Raw genomic sequence first — 23,336 nt, forward strand, 5'->3', positions numbered from 1 at the left:
CACTCCCTCCCTCACCTCTAACTCCACAGTTTCTGTTATAGAATAACCATCTAAATCATTGCTCTATAGCTGTCTACAGTGTCACAAAATGAAACTAGAGTCTTAGAAGATTTCAGAGATAGAACAGTTTACTCACTGAACAGACAATACAAATGGTTTTCTTGCGTACACACTGTGTAAAGTTTTTAAAAGATGCCTAGCAACTGAGAAAACAACAGGGAAAGTTCTTCCTCAAATTAAAATCATACCTGACTTTATACACAGTTACAAGTGGTTTAAGGCATTCTGCACTTTCATTTTTATTGTAATCATGTTGTTACTCTAGACATACATACAAATGAGAAATTTCAGCTCTTTCAGATTTCAGAAGATTCAAACTTCAGTGCAACTTCCCACCTACGTGAACATAGCAGCTTAAAGTAACTATTGAACTCATCTGTGAGTTTCTGTCCAAAAGAACTAACATCATCTCCTGTAAACCATGTTACATCTTTGTTAACATTCAAGATCTGAAAGTACCTAAGTGCTTGGAAGGGGGGGATGTGACACGACTGAAAAAGGACAAACAGGAACAAAATGGGGAAATGTATTCTATGCTGCCTTTATAACATACTGTGTTCCATCATACTCTCTGCCCAGGCTCACCCTACAATGTAGCTAATGTCTATCAGATAGATTAAATATTTCAAGAATATAACAAATACCACAACTATTTACCAGATGGTTTCAAACACTTCAGCTATGAAGATATATCTTTATGTTTGTGAACAGTGGGATAAAATTGAGCTTAAGACTTAAGAGCAGCTCAACAGCCACTTAGTACCTACATGAAATGAATTGGTGGCCTCAGTTCAGTTATCCTGGAGGTCTTACCTACTCGAGTGTAGAGTACTGAAGGTAACATGTATGATAAAGAAAATAGACTTTGTGGATTCTATTCTGGATTTCAGACATGTGAACAGATATTTCCTGTAAGTCTTGTAATATCAGCTAGTGTGAAGTAGCTGATTTTACAATATACTTTAAATTGCACAAAAAATTAAAATCTGAGCTTTAATATGATAAATATACTCAGATACAGCACATGTAATAAAGCTATGGAATAGTACTTTGGACTTCATAATTAAAGACTACAATCACACTATAAATTCAGTAAAGTTTCAATATACAATGAAGTTGTATCAGCTGGATTCCCAGATTCTTAAGAAAAAGTAATTTAGAAGTCATCTAAGACTACACAATTACAAAAATAGTGCAATCAACTCTTTAGCTGACTACTAAGGCAACCGCTGCAAACACCAGTCATACTGAAACCTGTGTTTATCATTTTCAGAACAGTGACATTCCTTTGTCTTCCTATCACATGTGCACCCTCCCCCAGGATTGAGGAATTTTAACGGAAAGTATACAATGCCAATGAAACACCACTATCCTACTAAATATTTTTATATATTACATATAACCTCCCTACCACAGCTCTAAAAAACAATTATTTCACAAAGTGGATTATTTATGGCCTATTGTGATACTGATCTATTAAATACAACTTAATGCAATATGAACTTTAGCTAGTACCAGCAAATAAAATATAATGCTTGTGTCTTTAAGAAGATGAAGTTTTCTTACCACATATCTTACAGCACTTATGAATTGGTTATGAAAGAGCAGATGCTGGGTTTCATCCTCTGGATTTGATGCAGTGTAAAGCATTCCACAAATATTACAGGAAATAGCACCAAATCTCTTCTGTCCTGCATCCTATTAAAAAAAAAAAAAAAAAAAAAAAGCTATTTGTCAATTGCAAGCATAGCAAATACAGTTCAAAAGAACTTTAATCACACATGCCTCTTATATCTTCTGGAAACTCAACACAGAGGCTAAAATGAAACAGGAGAAAACAAGTAAAATAATTTAGAATTTAATATTTTAAAAACTCACACAGCTTTAAAAGGCAGAGGCATCAATCACAGAGCAAACATTAAAATTAGCTCCCCTCCCATTAGTTTTGAACAAATTACTTCTCTTTTATTTTATGAAATACAAAGAATAGAGGATTCTTCCTTCATTACCCTATTTGCAGTAAATATAAGAAAATGTACACATCCAGCCCCACATTATCTGGTTTTCCCAATTGTTCTACTGCTTCCCATCTTTTGGTTGTGAGTTGTCTTGAGGTGGGCCAAACGTGAGCCAATTCCTGAATGTTTGGGAGGATATGATAAAGTTACAGAAATAATCTTTAAGATCAGCAACATATCTGCAACAGCTGATCATTACCTTTTTGTTTTTTATGAAAACAAAATCTTTCAAGGCAATCAAATAGCATTATGGGTTTTTTTAACCCTCTCTTCATTGATTAAAAGCCTCATTTAATATACTTTCAGGATTTAAATCTTAACTCTTAATTGGAAACAACTAACTATGATGCCTGACATGCTATCTTAATTGCACAGGGCTCATAACTTCTGTTTTTCAGACATTGGATAGCAGCTACAATACAAATGTATTTTACTCATGATCCTTTAGGTTATCCTCCTACTCTATAACCATCCATTACAAATTTAAGAGCATTAGTCAGTACCTATTGTTTTGCTATTTTTACATTAAAACAGTGTTATTAATTTGGAAGTGTGCTCAGTGCCTAATAAATAGTGAAGTGTCAGGTGCAGGGAGTACCTTTTGCAAAGAGCAAAAGAATACCAGTTAGATTGAAGTCTCTAGCCAAAAAGCTATGTTTTCAGTTTTGGCTTAATGCCCAAACAGGTGTTTTTTCTTTAATTACATTTGGAAATTGAGTTTATGTAAGCAGCAATAAAAGTCACTATTATTCTATTTATTACTCTATTTTAATATATATCACAAGTAACGGAGGACCAAAACGTTGTTTTATACTTTAAAATAGGATACTCTATAAGCTAAAAAACACTTGGGGGTGTTTTTTAAAAGTAAGTTGATCTGTGTACAAATTGGAAGTGCACAATTTGCAAGAAAACAGACCACCTGAACTTAATTTTGTTTTCTAAGAGCTGAAAATATTTATAGTAAAAAAAGCCTACTTTACAGAAGCATTTTGCAACAGAGCAAAAACGTTTACAAACAATTTTTTTACTTCTTCCATCTTCAAAGATATGTTTGAGTACATCTAAAAGCTAGATAAGTTCTTCACAGAACAGCAACTTATTCAAGTAGTCATTAGTGAAATCTAAAATGTAGGCATCAGTGTCTTTCCAAAAACAGACTAAAGGTATAACTGGCCAGGCAAACTCAGGGTGGAACTTCTCTTTAAGATCCCATACATGGAAATCAATCAAAAGAAAGAAGCTGAATCTGAGAAGTCATTGTTTTAATTATACATCAATTTATACATTTCTATTGTATACAGAATGAGAAAAAGAACTACACTAAGTTTCTTGAAGGAAAAAGGAAAGATGAACTCTGAAGTTAGATTTGCAAAGTCTGAGTAAGATGAGGTTTCTAAAAGAGTAAAAATTGAATCAAACACATTTTGTTTTACTTGCAGACTTCTTTTAAAGCAGCAATATAATTCAAAATGAGGTGCCCCTGCAGCCAGCAAAATATACTGCATTTCAACGGTTTATACATGAAAGACTTGAAAAGGCAGTTCAGCAGGAAGGATGATGTATTGCAATTATCTTAAGATGAACCAATTGAACAAAACTTAGTAATTCCTGTTGTGAAGATGGAGAATATATCCCCTGTATGCAGGGCAGGATAAGTGAAGACAAAGCCTATTTTGATGCTTGGAACATACTTTAAAAAATTAAGATACCTAAATTAGAAAATCAGCTACATAAAGCAACTCTTAAAATATTTCACACATATCAGTACCTCAGTGAGTCTCATTAAACATTTTGTGTTCAAATGATCAAGAAGCTAAAGGCATTTAAGCAAAAAATATCTATTAGTTTACTACAAAAAATCTCAAGGAAAAAAAAAAAAAAAAAGCCTAGCTATCTAGGAAGTCATACAAAAAAAACGGGGCAAGAATATCCTGAAAGTTGTCAGGCTCCTTAGCTCTTCCCATCTTGCCTTGTAAATACATATGCTGTTTTACAAGTGTCCAGGAACAGACACATTCCCTGGAATAGTACTGCCATATTGCATTTTACAGTTTGACTTTTTCGAATCTTGCTGGTATAATTTGGTTTGGGGGGAATTTTTCAGTTTTTTGTTTAAGGATTTTACCACTATTACAAATCTTACATGCATTCCATTGTATCAATGGGCTACACACACAGGTTAATATTAAAAACCTGTTACGTGAATATAAGAAAAAACACACTGTAGTATCTAAAGTAATCTTTCGAACTCTGTATAATGCTGACTATACTTTTTTTCAAATACTTTACAGCATCCTGAGGGTAGTAAAGACAGCCTTTTTGTACAACTGAAGCACAACTTCAAAGACACACCACAGGTTAGAATGCTTCAGACAGAAAGAAAACAAAGCAGCTTTGTAAATCCTGTGCACACTACAACAATAAAAAAACCCCAAGAAAACAGGACATGCAATATAAAGTCAGGAACTATGAAGAATGCATTTTTGTACTTCGACAAAATATCTACAGAATCCAACTGTTTTTAACATTATGTCATTGCATAAGCAGAAGTGGAAAGGGCATGCATCAAGGGTGAAAAAGTGCCCCCAAATAATAATACTGCATTAAACATTGCCAGTCCTTTCTAATGGGGAGGGAAGAACAACAACAAAATCACAAACAAAACCGGAAGAACACCTTATGCACCAGGTATGAGAGTAAACAAAAACTTAAAACTGGAATTTGGGGGCGAGGGCATGAAATCTTCACAGCAAACATCAGATACTGGGTACTGGAGAATAAACTGTTGACTTGTCACAACTAGAAGACGACGGAAGCTGATTAACTCTCAAATAAATGTTTTTCAGAGAAATATTTCAGAAAACGTGTTGTTGCAGGCAGAAAAAATGTGAAAATGTGCTGCTGTATTTAAAACTGAATTTTCTGAACAGTGACAATAAAGAGCAATGATACTTTTATTTTCTAAGCAAATTCTGCATGGGTAGATGGCAGATAAGCATTCCCAACATCTCAAGCAGTCCAAATTAATACAAGAGATAAAAGATCCAGTGTTTCAAGGCTAACTAATTGAACATTGAGACAATATTGTTTTAATTTCCAGAAGGGTTTCTTAATTCTGTGTTAGACAGAAAGAAAAGTCTTACCAATATCTTCTTTGAGAAGGTGTATGTCTGCTGATCCTCCATATGTAGAATAAGGAGCCCTGCAAGCAAAAAAGGCATTTGGTGCCTCTGTAGGAGATGAAAAGGGGGCCTTTTTTTTTGTTTTCCTTTTTTTTTTTTCCCTTTCTCTTCAGGCACAGACTAGGTCACCTCCTTCTTGATTACCTAGTGTTAGTTAGAGGAAGATTATTTTTTCCTCTCGTCTTTTCACAGAAAAAAAGAATAAAACCCAGCCACAGAAACAGGCAGGCTGGAAAGGAAATAGAAGAAGAGCAGGAAGGAACAACACAAATACTTTTGGGCTCTCCACAGAAAATAAAAAGGTCAAATACTGCTATTTCAATGAAAGATGCATTCAAGACTGAAGCTGATGGGTATTACCCTTGCTGACCAGGAGGATCAGAAGACATGACCCAACTCAGAAACAAGTTTCAATTAAAAATGAAGACTGTGGAATTTAACAAAAAAAAAAAAAAAAAAAACAAAAAAACAGACCTAAAAAAACCAAACAAAAACCCCAGTGCAAACAATTAAAAAACAACCCCAAAATCCAAACCAAAAGAACAAACCATCACCAGTACCCATCTTTCTGAAAAGCTGTTTTAGCCAAAAGGATATAAAATTACTTCAAACTTTCAGAATTGTAATTTATCTATTTTTATCCAACATTTTTTAAAAATTAAATTGGAGGGTCAATATCCATCATGAAAGTATGTCCTCATTGGTCATTATCAACGTGATAAAAATATAAAGTTTAAAAACAAATCCACAAAATATTTACAATGGATGATTAATCCATTCTCAACCCATATAAAAACATAAATAAAGTATATTACAGAGTTTTCCAACATGTACTGGTTCCGGCTAGAATAAGGTTAATTTCCTTCACAGCAGCTGCTATGGTGCTATGTTCTAGGTCTGTGACCAAAAAAGTGTTAATAACACAGGGATGTTTCAGTGCTTGCTGCACAGTTCTTACATAGTGTCAAGGCATTCTCTGTTTCTCACACTGCTGTGTCAGCTGGGGGTGCAGAAGAAGCTGGGAGGGGACATAGCTGGGACAGCTGACACAAATTGACCAGAGAGGTATCCCATGCCATATGGCATCATACTCAGCATAAAAGGCTGAGGGAAAGAGGGAGGAAGAGGGGATATTTGGAGTTAGGGTATTTGTCTTCTCAACTGTTACCCATGATGGAGCCCTGCTTTCCTGGAGATGGCAGAACACCTGCCTGCCAGTTGGAAGTAGTGAATGAATTCCTTGTTTCACTTTGTATGCATGCACAGCTTTTGCTTTAACTATTAAACTGTCCTTATCTCAACCCATGAGTTTTCTCCCAAAACCTACCCGAGGGGAGTGAGCGAGCAGCTGCACAGAGCTTAGCTGCCTTCCCGAGTTAACACATAACACAATGTTAGTAGTGTTGGTGCTTCGTTTCCTGTTATCAGATGCCCAGATAACCTTGCAAAACATTCACACCCTCAGGACAAAGGACACCAAACACAACCCACCTGAATTTGTTAGAGAAAGCTGGGATGCTGCAGCAAAGCAGAAAGGAGTGACAATAAGGAAGGACGGCCATTACTGCCCCTCTAAGAGCAGGGCTGTCCCTGTACGATTTGTGTGGGAAGAAAGGAAGACTGATTGCTCTCAACTACCGAACTCAGTCACTACTCACTTACGCAGTAACCACTGCCTTGTTTTTACTGGGATTATGGGGGAAAAAAGAGGCAGCACGTAACTGATGTGAACAACAAAACGCTGCCTAAAAGCCATTCTCCAGTTCTTCAGAGAAACTGCCAAAACTGGACTATGGCAGTTTAAGGAAGAAAACAGCAACTTTGAATTATCACTAAACAACTTCCTTCAGACTCACAAGAAATCATTATTTCCACTGAGGATTTTGTTCTCAGCTTAAATAAAAATAGTTATTTTCTGTATCACCTATTTTCATCAAATAGGAAATTATATTCAAGTTTACCAAAATACATGTAAGGAAAAATTCAAGTACAATATCCAAGTGGGTAAACTGAATTAGCCTACACACCACTTCCATATACGGCAGCAGTTCAAACCTCAGAATTAAAAGCATCTTCCATCAACCAATCCTGATCCATGCATTTGCTGATAGTCATAATGATCATCTGCACTGAATCATGTTTGCTTGCATCCAGGCATTAACTCAGATCTCTAGTAGAGGCAGAAAAGTCTCTATAGCTCTATCTTATGTTTTTATCACTACAGTTCCTTTTTATTGCTGTTCATTCTTTTCACACATTCTTTCCTAAAATTGATAAGTAGCATTTTCAAAAGCCTTACTTAATTTTCAAGGGAACACATCTCCCTAGGGGCATAAAAAGGAAGAAGGCTCCCAATTCCTCATGGGTCATTATTTAGAACATTGTAGCATTAAGGCTTTTATCAATTCTTATTCTTATGGTCAAAATTTTGTCCTGTATCTGGCAAGCAAGCAGAATTTTTACAAGAAGCAAACAACTGACCTTCCCTGTCTTGGATGTAAAGCATATCTTATTTTATGAAAATTAAAAACATATGCTTTGCACATTTGTGTTTCTTTCAATTCCAGAAGTTGAAGAAATAGTTGATTTCATATTCGTGTTCTCATATTTGCACATCAGGTTCAAGTACTGGGAAAGTATAGAACAACTTTAGTGCATTACTCTATAAAACTTCCAATATGGAGCTTCACATAACCTGTCAACCTACCAACTGAACATTTAAATTAAATGTAAGACAGTACAACTCAAAAACGTTCAGAACAGACTACCTCTCTAAACACCAAGTCATGGATTTGGAAGAGAACTTACTTTTAGCCTCAATCGTAATTTCTTTCCTCCAGAAAAACAGATCCTACTTTTCACAAAGTATCTTTGCAGGTAACTTCAAACACCACTGTTAACATCCTGTCACTGTTTGTTTAACAAAGTTTGTTGCAGCATTAGATTCCTTACTGTTTTCAGCTGAAGTTCTACACTGTGAAGAGACTTGCTTTTTAAGTGTTTGACAGCAAGCAAATCTGAAGAAAACAGAAACATCTCATCTTTTGTCTTAGTTGTAACTCTACAAAATGAAGATACTTTTATGTTTGAAAGCTGCTCAGACAACTAGATAACACACACCAGGAAAGAAAAAGGGACAAGTAAAGCTAATAAATATTTCCTCTACAAATGGAAGCTGTATTATTTTACTTCTGTTACAGTCAAACAGCCTTAAAGTTTGTTAAAGAATCTATTAGTTAAGAAAAATAGAAAATAAATCTCATCATTGTAGTAAATATACGGGAGAAGAAGGAAGGTAAGATACACACTTAAGGATTAAATAAAAAGAAGAAAAGTGTATTGCTGAAAACAGACTGGTTTTACCATAAAGCCTCTCTAACTATAGTTCAGGAACTTGAAAGGTTAGAATATACAGACAATGTTGTAAGATCAGACTCTGAGCCTCAGAGACTGTAAAGACAAATAAAAGGACAGGTGTCAAACTCATAGAGAAAATACTATGAAAATTCAACAGCAAAATAACCTAGCAAAACAAAGATAATTTATCATGGGGTGAGTCAAACCAAGCCAAACTAGTTTTTCCCCTTTGACTACAAAAAGAAAAAAAGGGTTCTGCACATACATTAAGATGGACTGACTTCACAGATCTCCAAAACAATTCACTCTCACAGCAGAGAGCCCAAAGTTGCACCTTACAGGTATTTTAATTTTTTTAAAAAGTGTAACAAAGTGCAAATTACATGCTTCTTGCTACGAATAAAAGCATGAATTCCCAACTTTATTCAATGTAAAGAAGAATAATAAACTGCTTGTCTTAATACAACACACCCAAAACTTGGAATAAACATTATTTACAGCTATTAACTGTATAATTTTACTATAAATGCTAATTTAAGTGATTTGGCTGTGTGTAGTAAGACTGCTCTCTGTACAGGAGAATTTTCAGCCTTGACAGCTTCTAAACCAAATGAATATTTCCTCTGTTCTCAGAGGTTCACTGCAGTATGTAAGCACCTTGGAAAATATTTCATTAAAAAAAGTCCAGCTGTTCAGCATCAGCCCTTAAGAAATTAATTATGGTTTTGCAAACAACACTATTAATTACAAAATATATATATATATATATTTTATTACATGCACTTAGTCCCCAATCTTCTGGGGCTTAATGAGCGAAGACTGGTACTGCAAAAGTCTATTTAGTGATTTTTCCCCTCCAGATGCTAGCACAATATATTCTAGACATAACTATGTCTTGTCTCCACAGTAACTAATGTGAAGGATAGTATTTTACAAAGACGCTTAACAAACATTTGGATTCCTATGTATGTTTTAACAATGCTAAAAGCAGTTTTCCCCCCAGGCAAAAGAATAACACTGCAATTCCTCACCTAATGCTTCCTTGGAAAAGTGAACTACAGCCATTACCAAAATGCCCTTTCAACACAATAAAAAGCCTACTCTGAACTGAATCAAGGTGAATTAAGATTTGTATGAAGAGCTGAAATACATTAGATATTATGAAGCTGTAACTTTCACATTGAAAATTAAATACAGTGCTCACAATTTTCCAGAAATACACCAAGAAAACAACAAACTACATCTCTCCCTTTCTCCCTAGCGCTCTTCATTGGTGTTCCATTCTTTATGTTCTAAAATTTGGCTAGGTAAACAACTGAGAACTTTTACCATGGAATATCCAGGGGATAAATTCTCTCATAATTTGGGCTGAAAACAAGAATACTACCAGCACAGTCAGTAAGTTGCAAAAAATGTCTCTATATGAATACTGTAGAGAAGAGCTATACATCTCCTCAGCAGTGACCAGAAAGTTACATATTTATTCTTGTCTAAGATCCTAGGAACTCTTCAGACAACTTCCATTACTGCATGAGCAAAATTTGCTAGCTTTACTTAAGTGAAAAGGCAATATCCTTACAGTCCTTTTAACATAGTTGAGATATTTAATAATGCATTTTAACTCTGTTGGCAAAAATTCCTAAGAAGCTTACTACAGAGCGCTCCTAATGGCCTACATTCCTCTACCTCTGCAGCTTCCTAGCTCCAGCCTTTCATTTCTCAAGGATTATCTGATGTGTGGATTGTTAAAAAACCAAAACAAATCCAAAAGCTCCGATTGTTTCACTATCAAGTAGTGGGATTCTACAACATGGAAAAACTACTGCGCATCAATCCCTCCCTCTCCTTTTGCAATTTCCTGTTATAAGAGAAATCAGCATTTGGTAGCTAATAGCAAATAAGGGTAAGAATAAATAATCAAACTAATATTGCTGCTTAAATATTATGGTGAAAATGAGTGCAACCACAGGAAAATATTTCAGCTTGTTCAGAACAATGGACATTTGAATAACGAAGGAATCAATCTGTTGATATGAATTTTGCACACAATCTGCCACATGCACTTCCCCTGTAATTCTGAAATTTTAAGAAACTTGGATTTTGCACATTAGTAAAGGCAAGTTCATTCTCCCTAAAACAACTGTATCTTCACTGAACAACCATTCTATTAAAAAAAAAAAAGGCAGAAATTTAGTTTAACAAGAATCAGCTTTAAACGTGAAATCTGTCAGCCAACATTTTTCCATCAACCCTGAATGACAATCAAGTACAGGTTCTTTCACAAATAATTTACAATGGCAAGTTGTATGTAAAAGTAATGATTTTCAGACAATTTCATAAAAACACAGCACTGCAAATTCAAAAAGGATATATTCAAGAAGCTGTAAGCCTTATTAAAAGGGTATTACTTACTATAATAATCTGCTTTTCGGTATCTTTTCCTGCTTCTTTTAGCTTCTGAACGTGTTCCTCAGTTGGTAGCAAGTTACTGCCTTTTGATGCTAATGAAGGATTTGACAATGGAACCCTTGAAATATAAATATATTTCATGTTAAAAAAGAGAACTGCCTATCCATGTCACTGTAGATATTCAAAGTCATTGTGATTAGTATAACTAAAATTTAATGATATGCAAATCCAAGATAATAAAAAAAAGATAACCTAAATACTATCAGAAAATACAGTTTGTGACTAGCCTAATTACAAGAACTTTTTTTTTTATTAAAAAAAGTAGACTTTATAATCAAGTGGGGTAGGTTAGTCACAACCAATAACACAAATATTTAACTGAAGCATTTTCAGCAGCATGACTGATGGTGTCTAATGCTATGCATTTCCTACATAAGGTTTAGGTTTCTAGTTTAAGGTATCATACATCAGGCTGCTACAGCAGACCATGTAAATATTACCACAAACGTAAGTGGGAATGACAGATGTCATAAATCTCTCAAATTCAGATCAAACTCATTATCTTCTAATGGCTAGCAGTGAAGGGAGGGAGAACACATGGATGGGTATCAGGGGAATCTCTCTCACCCAGCTTAAGCTTCTCCTTGTCAATACTGAAAGAAACCCTGGAAAATTACTACAGACGCATCATCAGCCAAGTTATTCTACGAACCTGCAACTACATTCAGGGGAAATATAACATCAATTTCAGGTCTGGATAAAACTCCTGGAGATAACCAAAGCAAAATACACACAAAATACTTCTACTTCAACTAGGTATTTATGTATTTTCTGTTTCTGACCAAACTAAGGATATAGGGCTAAACATTTAATTGTAGCAGCTGCCACAGTACATGTAGCAGGTTAATTCAGTGAGCTTTTTTTTTTAAAAAAACAAAAAAACCCAAAAAAACCCCATGCCAGACGTTTTTAAAATTAGCTCTTATTTAGCACAAAAAAATGCTGGTTTATTCCTGTCATGTGCCCCAAAATCTGCACTAAGTAGGTAATTCAAGGTTTGCTGTTTCACACCGCAGCCTTCTCTGACAAGGCCCTGAAGAGAGCTGCGCTGTGTTACGGCAGGTATCCACATAAAGAACAACAGCTTAAATCTTGGATAACATATGGAAAGCAGGGTAAAACAGCTCTCCAGAAAAATTTATATCCAAGTCATAGTAAAGCAATATGGGCTTGTTCAGCTAATAAAGTGAATAAATTTTAATAGATACCATAAAGCTATTTGGCAGTTGAGAATAAAAATATGAAGAATCTAAGTTATTCTACTGTTTCTAAAAATACTCATTTAACTAGTTTCGCATCTACCTCATCATTCATTTTCTGTGAAATTTCACAGTAGTACAGTTTTCAACATGTACCAAAGGGCTGGTTAGTCAGAATTGTTAATCCGGCCTCAGATAGATCTATTTAAAATTAACTGAATCATTTATTCTTTTCTCCATTACAAATACAGTCTCAATATACTAACCACTGTGCCAACACTGTGTCTGTGCAAGGTATCAAGTACAAAGAAATTACTGTCTTTAGCATGTGACTGGCTAAAATGAGACTATGTCAGAATTGTTCAGCACTCAACAGGACCAAGGATAAAACCTAAATTTGAACTGTTAGTAGTAAGAACAGGAATAATTTTTATGTTACAGCTGATACCTTCATTTCACATCACAATTAAATCCTCTCTTCCCCATCTAAAATTTAGTATCTACATGACTTCCATAATTTAAGGATTACAACAGTCTTCTAGAAGCGAAATAATTCAGTAAAGTGAAAATTATGTGGTAAACCCTTCCCATACTCTCTGGTTATCATCTGATCTGAGGAAAAAAAACATTAGAAATATTTTCCCAACCGTTAAATTCTGCTTTTCAAAATAAATGTTCCGTTACAAATATCTTGCTTAATAATTTCTTTATATAATAAAACCATCCCTTAATAACATGTAAAGTCAAAGCCTGTTTATATAAAGTACAAGTCACTTATCTGAAATTTAAAGTTGAGGCTGATAGATGATAGAACAGTTAGTCTTATAACAAAACCTCTCATAACTCTATGAAAGGTTACAGTAATTTTATAATCTATGAGATACTTTACCTGTTCTCAGTTTCCGAAGTTTGATTTGTAACGGCAGTTTGTGTCAATTGCTTGGGAGCCAAACCTACAATTAATCAAAGATTGTAAATTAATTATAAAGTTATTAGTTGGAACGGAAATTTGAGCTACACAGTGATCTCCAAAAACACATTCAAGACAATGCTGCAATTTGTTCATGGCCAGTATAAAAAGATGCAACCTTGAGACAGTACGTATATGTTTCTCCACAAATACTTAAAAAACATGCAATTTTATTCAACATTTCTTCAGAGGTTCTGGAGAACGGTTTGCCAGCAGTTAAACTAGATCAGCAGTGAAACTACGTGTAAGTTTAAATCAGATTAAACCAACACCCATATGCACCGGGAAGGGACAACTCTCCACAACCAACTCTCCATGGAACAACTCACTACTCAGCCAACTCACCACTGGGACAACTCTCTGCTGGACATCTTGCTGCCAGGACAGCCCTCCATTGATTGGCAGATGAGGAGCAGCACAGCCCTGTGTCATCTGCCAACCCATGAAGAGTTGTCCTTGCATAGAGGTGTCCTAAACCCTGTATAAATTGCTCTATGTATAGTATTAGAATCATAAATGTATACTGTGCCCCCACACAAGGTGTTTTCTATACCACGTAAGGAAAAGAAACAATCAAGAATAACAAAAGAAGGACAGAACATATTTTACACCCTCTAACAGTACAATTAGAGTATATTGCCCTTCAAAAATACCCTGTAGGGGCATGGAAAAAACCAAACTATTTCATAAATCTAGATGGTTGAACAGTGCACTTGGGTTCAGATTAAATTAAAAAAACGAACAAACAAAACAAACAACAAAAACACACACACACAAAAAAAAACCAACCAAAAAAACCACCCCAAAATAAAACACAAAAACCCAAAATCAAAAGGATGAAAAATCAAGATGGAAGTTTATGAAGAGATGTATTAGTGATCCATCAATGATATTTCTTAATCAAATATACTTGACTCAAAATATTCAAATCACACTCCTCATAACATTTGACAAACAGCCCTCACAGGCTGATAAATGAAGACTGGGTAATAAAAACAGGAGAGCAATTACTCAATTAGCAATTTGGTGAAGACAACAGAACAATTTAGGACAAAGAAATGCAGAAAGGCAGATACTTATTCAAAGTAAGCAGTAACCAACAGAGAATCCTTAACAGAAACTGAAACCCAATTGAAATATGGAAGTTTTATTACTTTACTACATGGAACAGAAAAGGATTTAGGTGGGGTTTTTTCTGTTTGTTTAATATTTTTTTAGAGTTGTCACTTTTTCTCAAATGGAGGATAGTTAAGCATTAAAATATTAATGTATAAAGTACAAAGACACACTAAAGTAAGAGTGGAGTAGAAGACAGACACCTCTCTTTCCCACTACACAGCCCTGAGATAAAAGGACATTAACTGCTACTAAAGTGGCCACGGATGTAACACAAAGAAAAATTAAAGCCCTAGCGAACAGTTCCAGTCCCAGAAGTTCAGCTCTGCACCAATGGTACTTTATTCTGTGAAACATTCCTCTGAAAGGAAGACTTAAGCTTCCCATATAACTGGGTCAGAAGAAGAATAAAAATTAGCAGTGAACACTTACCTTGAGGTTCACTTTCTCCGGGTTCTTTTTTTAATTGTTTTGGTGGTTTAGGAGCTGTAACATACTTTACTGGAGAACTTTCTGGACTTGATTCCAAATGTAATCGAAAGTTCTGAACACAACAGAAAACATTAAATAAAAAAACAGAACTATTTAACACTCCCAGTCTATTAACAAAACCACTCGGTTGACTAAATATTAACATCTGCAATCCAGCACCAGTTTTCTGATTCCTATATTATTTTAAACAAACAAAATACAACCCATTAGCTAGTTCATAATAAAGTTTGTGGTATTAATTTAGCAAAATATCTTTTTCATTTTATAGATAAGCTTGTAAAATACTTTCTATAGCACACTTCTGTTCTTAAAATCTTAAATTGCAACAGAAGCTCATTCAGACAGAGAACACTTCCCCCCCATTACTTTTAATATACCTTTTCAGAACAGAACAACTATGCAAACTAAGTTGTTAAAAAGTGTTCATACGAATCTGTACACCTTGCAGCTCCAGCAGGAAATGTTATCGATCAACATTTAGTTAACTACAGAACTTAGGAGAGTGAACCAGATTCATTTTCCAGGTTACTATCATCCTGTCTTACAGCAACACACCAGTGAAGAATCTTTAATACAGCTGAAAACTGTTAAGTTACTTTAAAATGAAGTAATTTTTAAAACGAACTTTCTGAGCATGGCAGTCTCAGAAGACAGAACAGATTAAGAACACCCTCCCCACCATACACCGTAATTAAAATTACTTACCTCATCTGGTCTTGGCTCACATAAATGTTTTGTCAAATTATGCAACAAGCCATTTTCTGCACCTCTCTTTGTGGGCTGTTTTGCTTCTAACGTCACTTCTTTAGCTCCAGATCTTTCAGATGAAAGATCTGATTTCTCCTGCACACAACCTGCACTTTCATTCTCGGAGAGTCTTGTTACTGATGGCTTGCCTTGTGTCTTCGAAAGCTCTGCTTCGGCAGCTGTTTGACTTGCCTCTGAAACTTCAGGGTAATCTTTTAACAACGAAAGCCTGGGAGTATTTGCACAATTTAAGTTACTTTGCTTCGTGTTACTAGCTTTCAGTAACTTAATTTTGGTCCATTTAGAGTTCTTGTTTGATGAGTTATTTCTGCCATTCAGGGTGCATTTGACAGGCATTCCTTTTTTGCTAGGAAAAAAACGTTTGCATTGACTACTTTGACCAGGCTCTTTCTGAGTAAGCAATTCACTTTGCTGAAGCTGTGTGTTGGCATGCTCTGCTTCTGTTTTGCTATACTCAGCATTAGGGGAATCTTTTTTCACCTCTACTGTATCTGACTCAATCTCACCTGCAATTTCTTCACAAAGTTCGAGGATGCTTACCCTTTTGGATTTCGCATCGTTCTCTGGCTGATCAGACACATTTGTTTCACTTACAGTTGGCTGTGAAATCTTTTTAGGCTTTGTACTGGTTTTTACATTCGAATGCATTTGTTGCTGTTCCTTAGTTACTGTCTTAGAATTTGGCTTAGGAGAATCTGTTTCCACTTTCTTTGTGTTGCTAGGAATAGGAGTGCCCATTTGGTCTCTCTTAACTTCCTCAAAACTGTCGTCAGGACATAATGATGACCCTTGAAGGTTGTGCTGAAAGCTGTTGGAATTATAATTTTCATTGTTTGCTTCACATTTTTTCTCTTTCAGAGAGCTGGTCACTTCCACATGTATTTCTTTACCCTCATTTGTATTGCTTGGCTTTATTTTTGTGTTTTTCTGTTCTGTTTTCTCTCTAGCAGATTTAAGGCCTTCTGCTGCAACACTTGGAGCACGTTTTTTTGTCTGACTACTTCGTTTAACTTCCAAGGGTTTTTCTTCTTTAACTTCTCTGCTGCGCAGCGATCTTGCTGGTACATGTACACCTGTTAACTGCTGCAGTCTCTGTGATCTCCTCATCACTGGCTCATTTAGCCCAATTATGCATTTTGACTTAGGAATTTCTTGCACAGGTTTTTTCTGGCATACCTCCTTATTTTTTGCAGATTTAGGCTGCTGCTGGACCTTTCTGTCAGGTGTTGTCTTATTATTCAAATTGAATCCTGATGATCTTGTAGTCATGCGCATTCCTACTTCAGATTTGTTGGTGCTGTTGCTGAAAGATTCAAGTAATTATTTTTCCAGCATCCAGAAAGTACAATCTGTCATAAGACTATTCTCATTCCGACTAACCCCTACCTCTTCCTTTTTTCCCTTTTTATTTTTAAACACTAGGTCCTACACCTTCAATACTTTTAGAAGAATTTTCTCTAGAATAGTTCTAAGAAGACTTCACTTCCACCCGGTTACTCTTAAATCCAGTACTTCATGTTTTTTATGCACGACAAGACTGAACTATGAACCCCAGATGAATACTTTTTAACATCTCTAGCAGTTTTAATTGTTGACACTTGGGGTTTTCAATTGTTGGGACTTACAAGTGAAGTATTAGCTTATGTAGTATTAGATTTATTTTTGCTTCAGAAACTTTTTCAGCAGTCTTTCTGGATTTCAAAACACTAACATAGGTCTAGAAAAAGATCATGTAGCAGATACACTCAATCATTTAAGGCTGATACTCCCACTACTACTATTTTTTTTGCTGTATCTTTAACTCAACTTCATTCTGCTCAGATTGTTTCTGCACTTATTTATTCCAGAAAGATAACCCAGAATTTACTTTTTTGTCACTGACCTGTTTGATTTGACAGAGGTTTTGAGTACAGTTTTCTCCTGCACTGCACAGTGAATAGCCTTTGATTTATTTGAAACATGTTTTGTATCTGACACCTCTTTTTCCTTCTTCGTTGATGATTGTTTGCTGTTCTTGTCCAGCTTTGGACGTTTAGCAGAGGGCTCTACTAACATAGACTTTCTTTTCTGAGCTGCCATTTCTGTAAAACAGAATAATTGATTCAGCTTTTAGAGTCTTTGGCAACTGTTATTACACCGTCTTTTAATACAACCAAAGATTTGCCCATCTTAACAAAATAAAGAAATCATATTCTCTTTTCCTTGTAAAGACAGATCATACTGTGATCAGAAAGCAAAATATCAAAGCAATCTCAATTACATTTTATTTTACTTACAGGTTTTTACAAGAGGCAAACGATGTTTAGGCCAAAGTAACTTATCAAGGTGTGCCAAGAGCATTCCTTATGTATATGCTTACAAACAGGACGTTTCATGCCACCTGTGAAAAAACCAAAACGTTCATACAGTAAGCACTTTATTAACTTCCTTCTCAGATACTGAATTTGGCATTCCCACCCTCTCCCATCCCTTCAAACAACACTTAGCTGTAAAGTTTCTTTGATAATCAATTTTTTAAAAAGCCTACATATAGCCATCAACTTTTGGCATTTTGCTGCCTCAAGCATTACCCTTTTACTTTCTGAAAGGTGGCAGACACAGTACAATTTGAAAGGAAGCTTCTCAGCCTTTTAAATCTTTCCAGAAAATGGTATGCTGATGTCTTTCATAGCCTGCAAGTAAGTGGGCCTGCTTTCAATTCTGTGCCCCACAGCCACAGTGAATAAATACATTACAATAATACATAAATCCATGAGCCAGCAGTGTGCCCAGGTGGCCAAGAAAGCCAATAGCCTCATGGCCTGCATCAAACATAGCGTGGTCAGCAGGAACAGGGAAGTGATCGTTCCCCTGCATTCGGCACTGGTGGGATCACACCTCAAGTACTGTGTGCAGTTGTGGGCCCCTCACTACAAGAAGCACACTGAGGTGCTGGATTGTGTCCAGAGGAGAGCAACCAAACTGGTGAAGGGTCTAGAGAACAAGTCATACGAGGAGTGGCTGAGGGAACTGGGGTTTTTTAGTCTGGAGAAAAGGAGGCTGAGGGGAGACCTCATTGCCCTCTGTAACTACCTGAAAGGAGGCCATAGGGAGGCGAGTGTTGGCCTCTTCTCCCACGTAAATAATAATAGGACCAGAGGAAATGATTTGGAGTTGCAGCAGGGGAGATTCAGATTGAATATTGGGAAGAACTATCCTGAAAGAGTGGTTGGGCACTGGAAAGGCCTGCCCAGGGAGGTGACTGGGTCACCACCCTTAGAGGTATTCAATAAACGTGTAGATGTAGTACTTCAGGGCATGCTCTAGTGGCCAAGGTTGTGGGGTTTTTTGGTGGTGTGTGGTGTTTACTTGGGCATTTCTCGGCTGTTTTGTTTGTTTGTTTGTTTTGGGGGTTTTTTGTTATTCTTTTTTTGCACTGATGGTTGGACTCGGTGATCTCAGAGGTCCGTTCCAACCACGATAATTCAGTTATTAGATTCTGTTAAGTTTTGTGGCTGCTACTACAGAACTTCGTAGTCATCAGCAACTGTCTATAACTGTTCCTACTCATATAACTTAAGCTACAAATCAGAGACAGGAAGCCTAGAAAGTAGCATTATTTGAGACGTTTGCCTTGGGCAGTTCAAGATGATGTCTTTATGAGAACTGGAATTACGTTAACAATGCAGAAGTAAATACACAAAAGAGTCCAAAAACTAGCAGAAATCCTCAGTAAAAGATCTTCACAGATTTAGTCAATTATACCTCTCAGATCTATTTGTAGCTTCTGAAACTTTAAAGTTCTCTTATTCAAAGACACTGTTTTTGTATTATGGCATAAGTAATAACTGTTCAGCTAAGTTTCACAAATATCTTTTTAAAATTCAGTTTAATGGAAGACACAGTGCTCAGAACTTCCATATTGCCTTTTAGGTCAAGAATTATCTATTAAATTTTGCCATTGACTGACTGACAAAGGAAGATCTCTGTAAAAAAAATTATGTTACTTTTCAAACCTTAACTAACCTGATGTTAAACCTGACAGATTTTAAGGTCAAACAGGAACTTTCCAGTTGTTTAACACAGGCTGGATAGTTTCATTACACTTACAGTTAGCCTTCCAGCATTGACAAATGCGTGTCTTTCTCCATTAATTTGAAAGATCCTTACAATAAGCTCCTGGTTAATAATTACGCATTATCCAAAAGGAAAAAGCAAAAAGCTGTACTTTTAATTTTCTTTCAGACTTTAAATGTCCTTAACCCTATTTTCATGTATCCACTCTTTTCTCAAGACACTTCTAACCATGCAAGACTGGCTTCTGACTTTCTCTTTTAAGGTGCAGGACCAGCAACTCATATTGAGATAGAATTAAAAAACATATCCAGGGAAGAAATTCTTAAGAGTACTTTTTGTAGTGCTATTTCCACGTCTCTCCCTAAGGAGCAGGTTACCACAAGTCAGATTATTATTACCACAGTATAGCCACTCACACTGGAAAGAACAGCTTTAGTTGCTGAGCAAGTCTTTGATTTTATAATCTCCTAGTTTAGAGCACATCGTTGACTCTCAGAATTTGAGAACACCATGACACATACTGCATACACCTAGACCTTCTTAAGTTTTTTTTTCCAGATATATAGAGACATCACTGTCACTTCTCAGCCACATGACATGGCATACTCAAGACTTCCAAGTACAAATCAGAAAATATAATCCTTCCCTTACCAATTCTGCTTCTCAGAATACTGACAAATACACTCTCCCTCCACAACGAGGACTAGCTCTTTAACTAGCTCTCCCAGTAATACTCTGCACAACAGATCAAGGGTTTTTCCAGACGTTCAAGAACTGGCCGTTTCTGCCCTAGAGAAGTCCCCTCTGGTAAAAACCAGATTACGGAACGAAGGGAAAACACGGAAGTACAAGAACAAACTAAACAACAGTCAAAGCTTTTGGTGCAAGAAGCAGAGGAACAACTGAAACGCGCAACTCCCACCCCCTCCAGTCCCTAAAGCGGGGGCAAGGCCTTGGTCTCTGCTGACACTTGGGGCTCAGCGGCTTGACAGGGCGCTGGAGCCCTCCCTGCTGACGGCCACGCCAGGATCCCGCCGCCTTCCCGAGAGGTCGAGACCCCGCGGGGGAACTAAGCCGGAACTCAAGAGAAAGGAGGAAAAGGGAAGGCCTCGTCCAAGCGTGGCCCAGTGTCATCGGCCCCAGCTCCCCGCCGTGACAGCCCTTCTGGAGCAGGGCCTGCCGGGGAGCCCCCACACCCGGCCGGGCTGCTCAGGCAAGAGCCGCCGAGGGAGAAGGAGAAGAAGCCGCGCACCGCAGCCTCCCCTCCCTCCCCGACCCGCTCCCACCCGCCAGCAGCCGGCGCGGGGGTATCGCCTCCTCACTCCCACCGCGACCGCGGAGACAGCGGCGGCCGCAGACAGGCCCGAGCCCTGGCGGCGACCGGCGAGGCAGGCCCGAGGAGGAGACGCCGGCCTGTCGGCCCCGCGGCGGGGGCAGGCACCCCCTCTCCGCCCCCGGGCGGGCTGCGGGCCTCGGAGCGGGGGGCGGAGGCGGAGCGGGGCCGCTGGCACGGGGGGCAGGACGGGCCGGGGGGGGGGGCAGGACGGGCCGGGGGGGGGGGGCAGGACGGGCCGGGGGGGCAGGACGGGGAGGGGGGGGGGCAAACTTCTCCATCCCCCCCTCCCCCCCCGCGCCCCGGCACGAGGCGGCCGGTTACCTCGCGCCAGTGTCACCGACGTGCCGGCAGCGCGAGCCGCCCTCCCCGCCCGGCTCGGCAGCTACGGGGGGGGGGGGGGGGGGGGGGGGGGAGGTGAAGGGGGGGAAGGGGCGGAGCCGCGTGACGGGGAGCGGGAGGGCTCAGCGGGGGCGCGCGCGCGCCTGTGCGTGCGTGTGCGCGGCGGGCGGGGGGGGGGGGGGGGCGGGGCTGGGGAGGCGCGGTCCCGGCGGCTCGCGCCCCCGGCCTCCGCCCCGGCCCGGCTGACATCCGGGCACCGCGACCGCCCCGCCCCCGCCGGTGCCGCGCGCCCCGGCCGGGGATGGGCCGCTTCCGGCGGGGAGCGTGCCCCGCGCAGGCGCAGCCGGTGGGAGGCGGCGGGGGGAGGGGGGCGGTGCGGGGCCCGGCGGGGCTGGAGCCGCCGCTCGGCGCAACCGGCCGCCCTTCCAGGGGCTCCTGGAAGGGAAGGAGGCTGTCCCGGCTGCCGGCAGGGCGGGAGGCTTTCCCCCCGCCTCAGCCGGGGCCCGCCATGGCGGCGGGTTCCCGGCAGCTCGGCCGGCCCGGCTCGCCCCCTGCCGCCGGGCTCCCCGGGCCCGCGGCCCCGTGCGCTGGCAGGCCGCGCCGCGCCGGGGCGGGCGGGCGGTGGCGGCCCCGCCGTGCCCCGGGGGCACCGCCCGGCTGGCGCGAAGCCCCTCCCGAGTCACCGCAACTCGTGGGTGCGTGTCCAGCAAGCGGCGTGTGGTCGCGGCAGCGCTTCCCCAGGGCTGGCGGGCCGCTTCCCGCAAGCAGGCCGGGAAATCCCTCTTTAAAAAGACGGGCTTGGTGCTGCTCTGGAGGTGATCTCCGCTCTCGCAACGCCTGTGGCAGCTTCTCCGGAGAGCTAGAGCCGCGTTCTGCGGGGCTTTCCCGCAGGGGCGCGGGGCGCGGCTGGCCTCCCTGCCGCGGGTGCACCGAGCGGGACGGGGGCTGGGCCGCGCCTCGGAGCCGGGCAGAGCTGCCGGGTCTTGTGCGGCGTCTGCTTCTCCAGAGCCCTGAGCTCGCCCCGAGAACTGCCAGCCCCAGTACAGGGAGGTCTGCCCCAGCTTGATAGTAACCCTGCAGGTGCCAGCGAGCTGTTGTACCAGCACTTCACAGGTCCGTCTGTAGCGCAGCCACGCAGTTCTGATTCATTTATATATATGTATATATATATATATATTATTTTTTGTCAACTGCCTGGGATATTTCAGTCTTTACTACCCTGGGTAGTGGGTTTTTACCTCATCTAGCCTTACATTATGGCTTCGTTGCCTCAGGGTATTTCTGGATCTGAGCCTTTGTCTTCACTGTCTGCAAGTAATATAAAAACTTTTGCAGGACAGAAGGGGAGAGGAGTCCAGAGCAGCTTTAGCCGAGTCCCGTGGCTGCAGGGACTGCTAGGGTTGGAGCCCACCGGCTGTGTTCTGGAGATGGATCTGTGGGTTTGGTTGCCTTCAAAAGGAATCCGTTACGCACGCTCCAAGACCCTGCTTGACAAGTGGGAGCAATCAAGTGGTTTCCTTCAGCCGTGTGCTGCTGAGCCTAAGTAGAATACTAGTGTCAAGATACCTCCCTTATGTGGTGCACTCCATCCACGTGGCTAGGCTAGAGCTAGCCTGAAGTGTGCCCTACCTATGGTATGTGTATCAGGATCTCAACATAAAGTAGTGTTGCTGTTCATATCCACTCCTGCTGGGAAGTTCTACTTGCTGATAGAGACACAGTCTCGGCTCACCTGACTGTAATTTTACCTAGGGATGTGTATGTGTTGCTTACATCAGCATGACTGGAGAACAGCATGATGGACCTTCACATTAGCCAACCAGTAACTGACCATGAAAAGATGGTAGAAGGAGAGTATCCCAGTGGCAGCATTTGACAGGGTTTTTCCCAGATACTTGATTTCTTGTACAGATTTGCTGATCTAACAAGAGACCACACCAATATTTTAGTACTTGGAAGCTACACAGCATA

General features: G+C 39.6%; 1 protein-coding gene across 4 annotated transcripts in view; it reads right to left on the bottom strand.

Annotated features, from left to right (window-relative positions):
• Positions 1 to 21,408, bottom strand: part of ESCO1 (establishment of sister chromatid cohesion N-acetyltransferase 1) — a 34,190-nt gene extending 12,782 nt beyond the window's left edge. For 3 of the 4 annotated variants that reach the window (XM_051611433.1, XM_051611430.1, XM_051611434.1), the window contains exons 1-8: positions 21,348 to 21,408; positions 17,911 to 18,014; positions 17,517 to 17,715; positions 15,572 to 16,937; positions 14,807 to 14,918; positions 13,178 to 13,241; positions 11,033 to 11,147; positions 1,627 to 1,758 (exon numbers count right to left, since the gene is read on the bottom strand). In XM_051611433.1, coding sequence (XP_051467393.1) covers positions 1,627 to 1,758; positions 11,033 to 11,147; positions 13,178 to 13,241; positions 14,807 to 14,918; positions 15,572 to 16,937; positions 17,517 to 17,713 — 1,986 coding nt within the window. In that variant the 5' untranslated portion in view covers positions 17,714 to 17,715; positions 17,911 to 18,014; positions 21,348 to 21,408. Of the gene's footprint in view, positions 1 to 1,626; positions 1,759 to 11,032; positions 11,148 to 13,177; positions 13,242 to 14,806; positions 14,919 to 15,571; positions 16,938 to 17,516; positions 17,716 to 17,910; positions 18,015 to 18,706; positions 19,826 to 21,347 lie in introns of those variants that run through there. The other variant, XM_051611431.1, reaches the window with a different exon arrangement.
• Between the last annotated feature and the right edge of the window lie 1,928 nt (positions 21,409 to 23,336).

This window comes from Apus apus, chromosome 2 (assembly GCF_020740795.1).
Source record: "Apus apus isolate bApuApu2 chromosome 2, bApuApu2.pri.cur, whole genome shotgun sequence".
NCBI lineage: Eukaryota > Metazoa > Chordata > Aves > Apodiformes > Apodidae > Apus > Apus apus.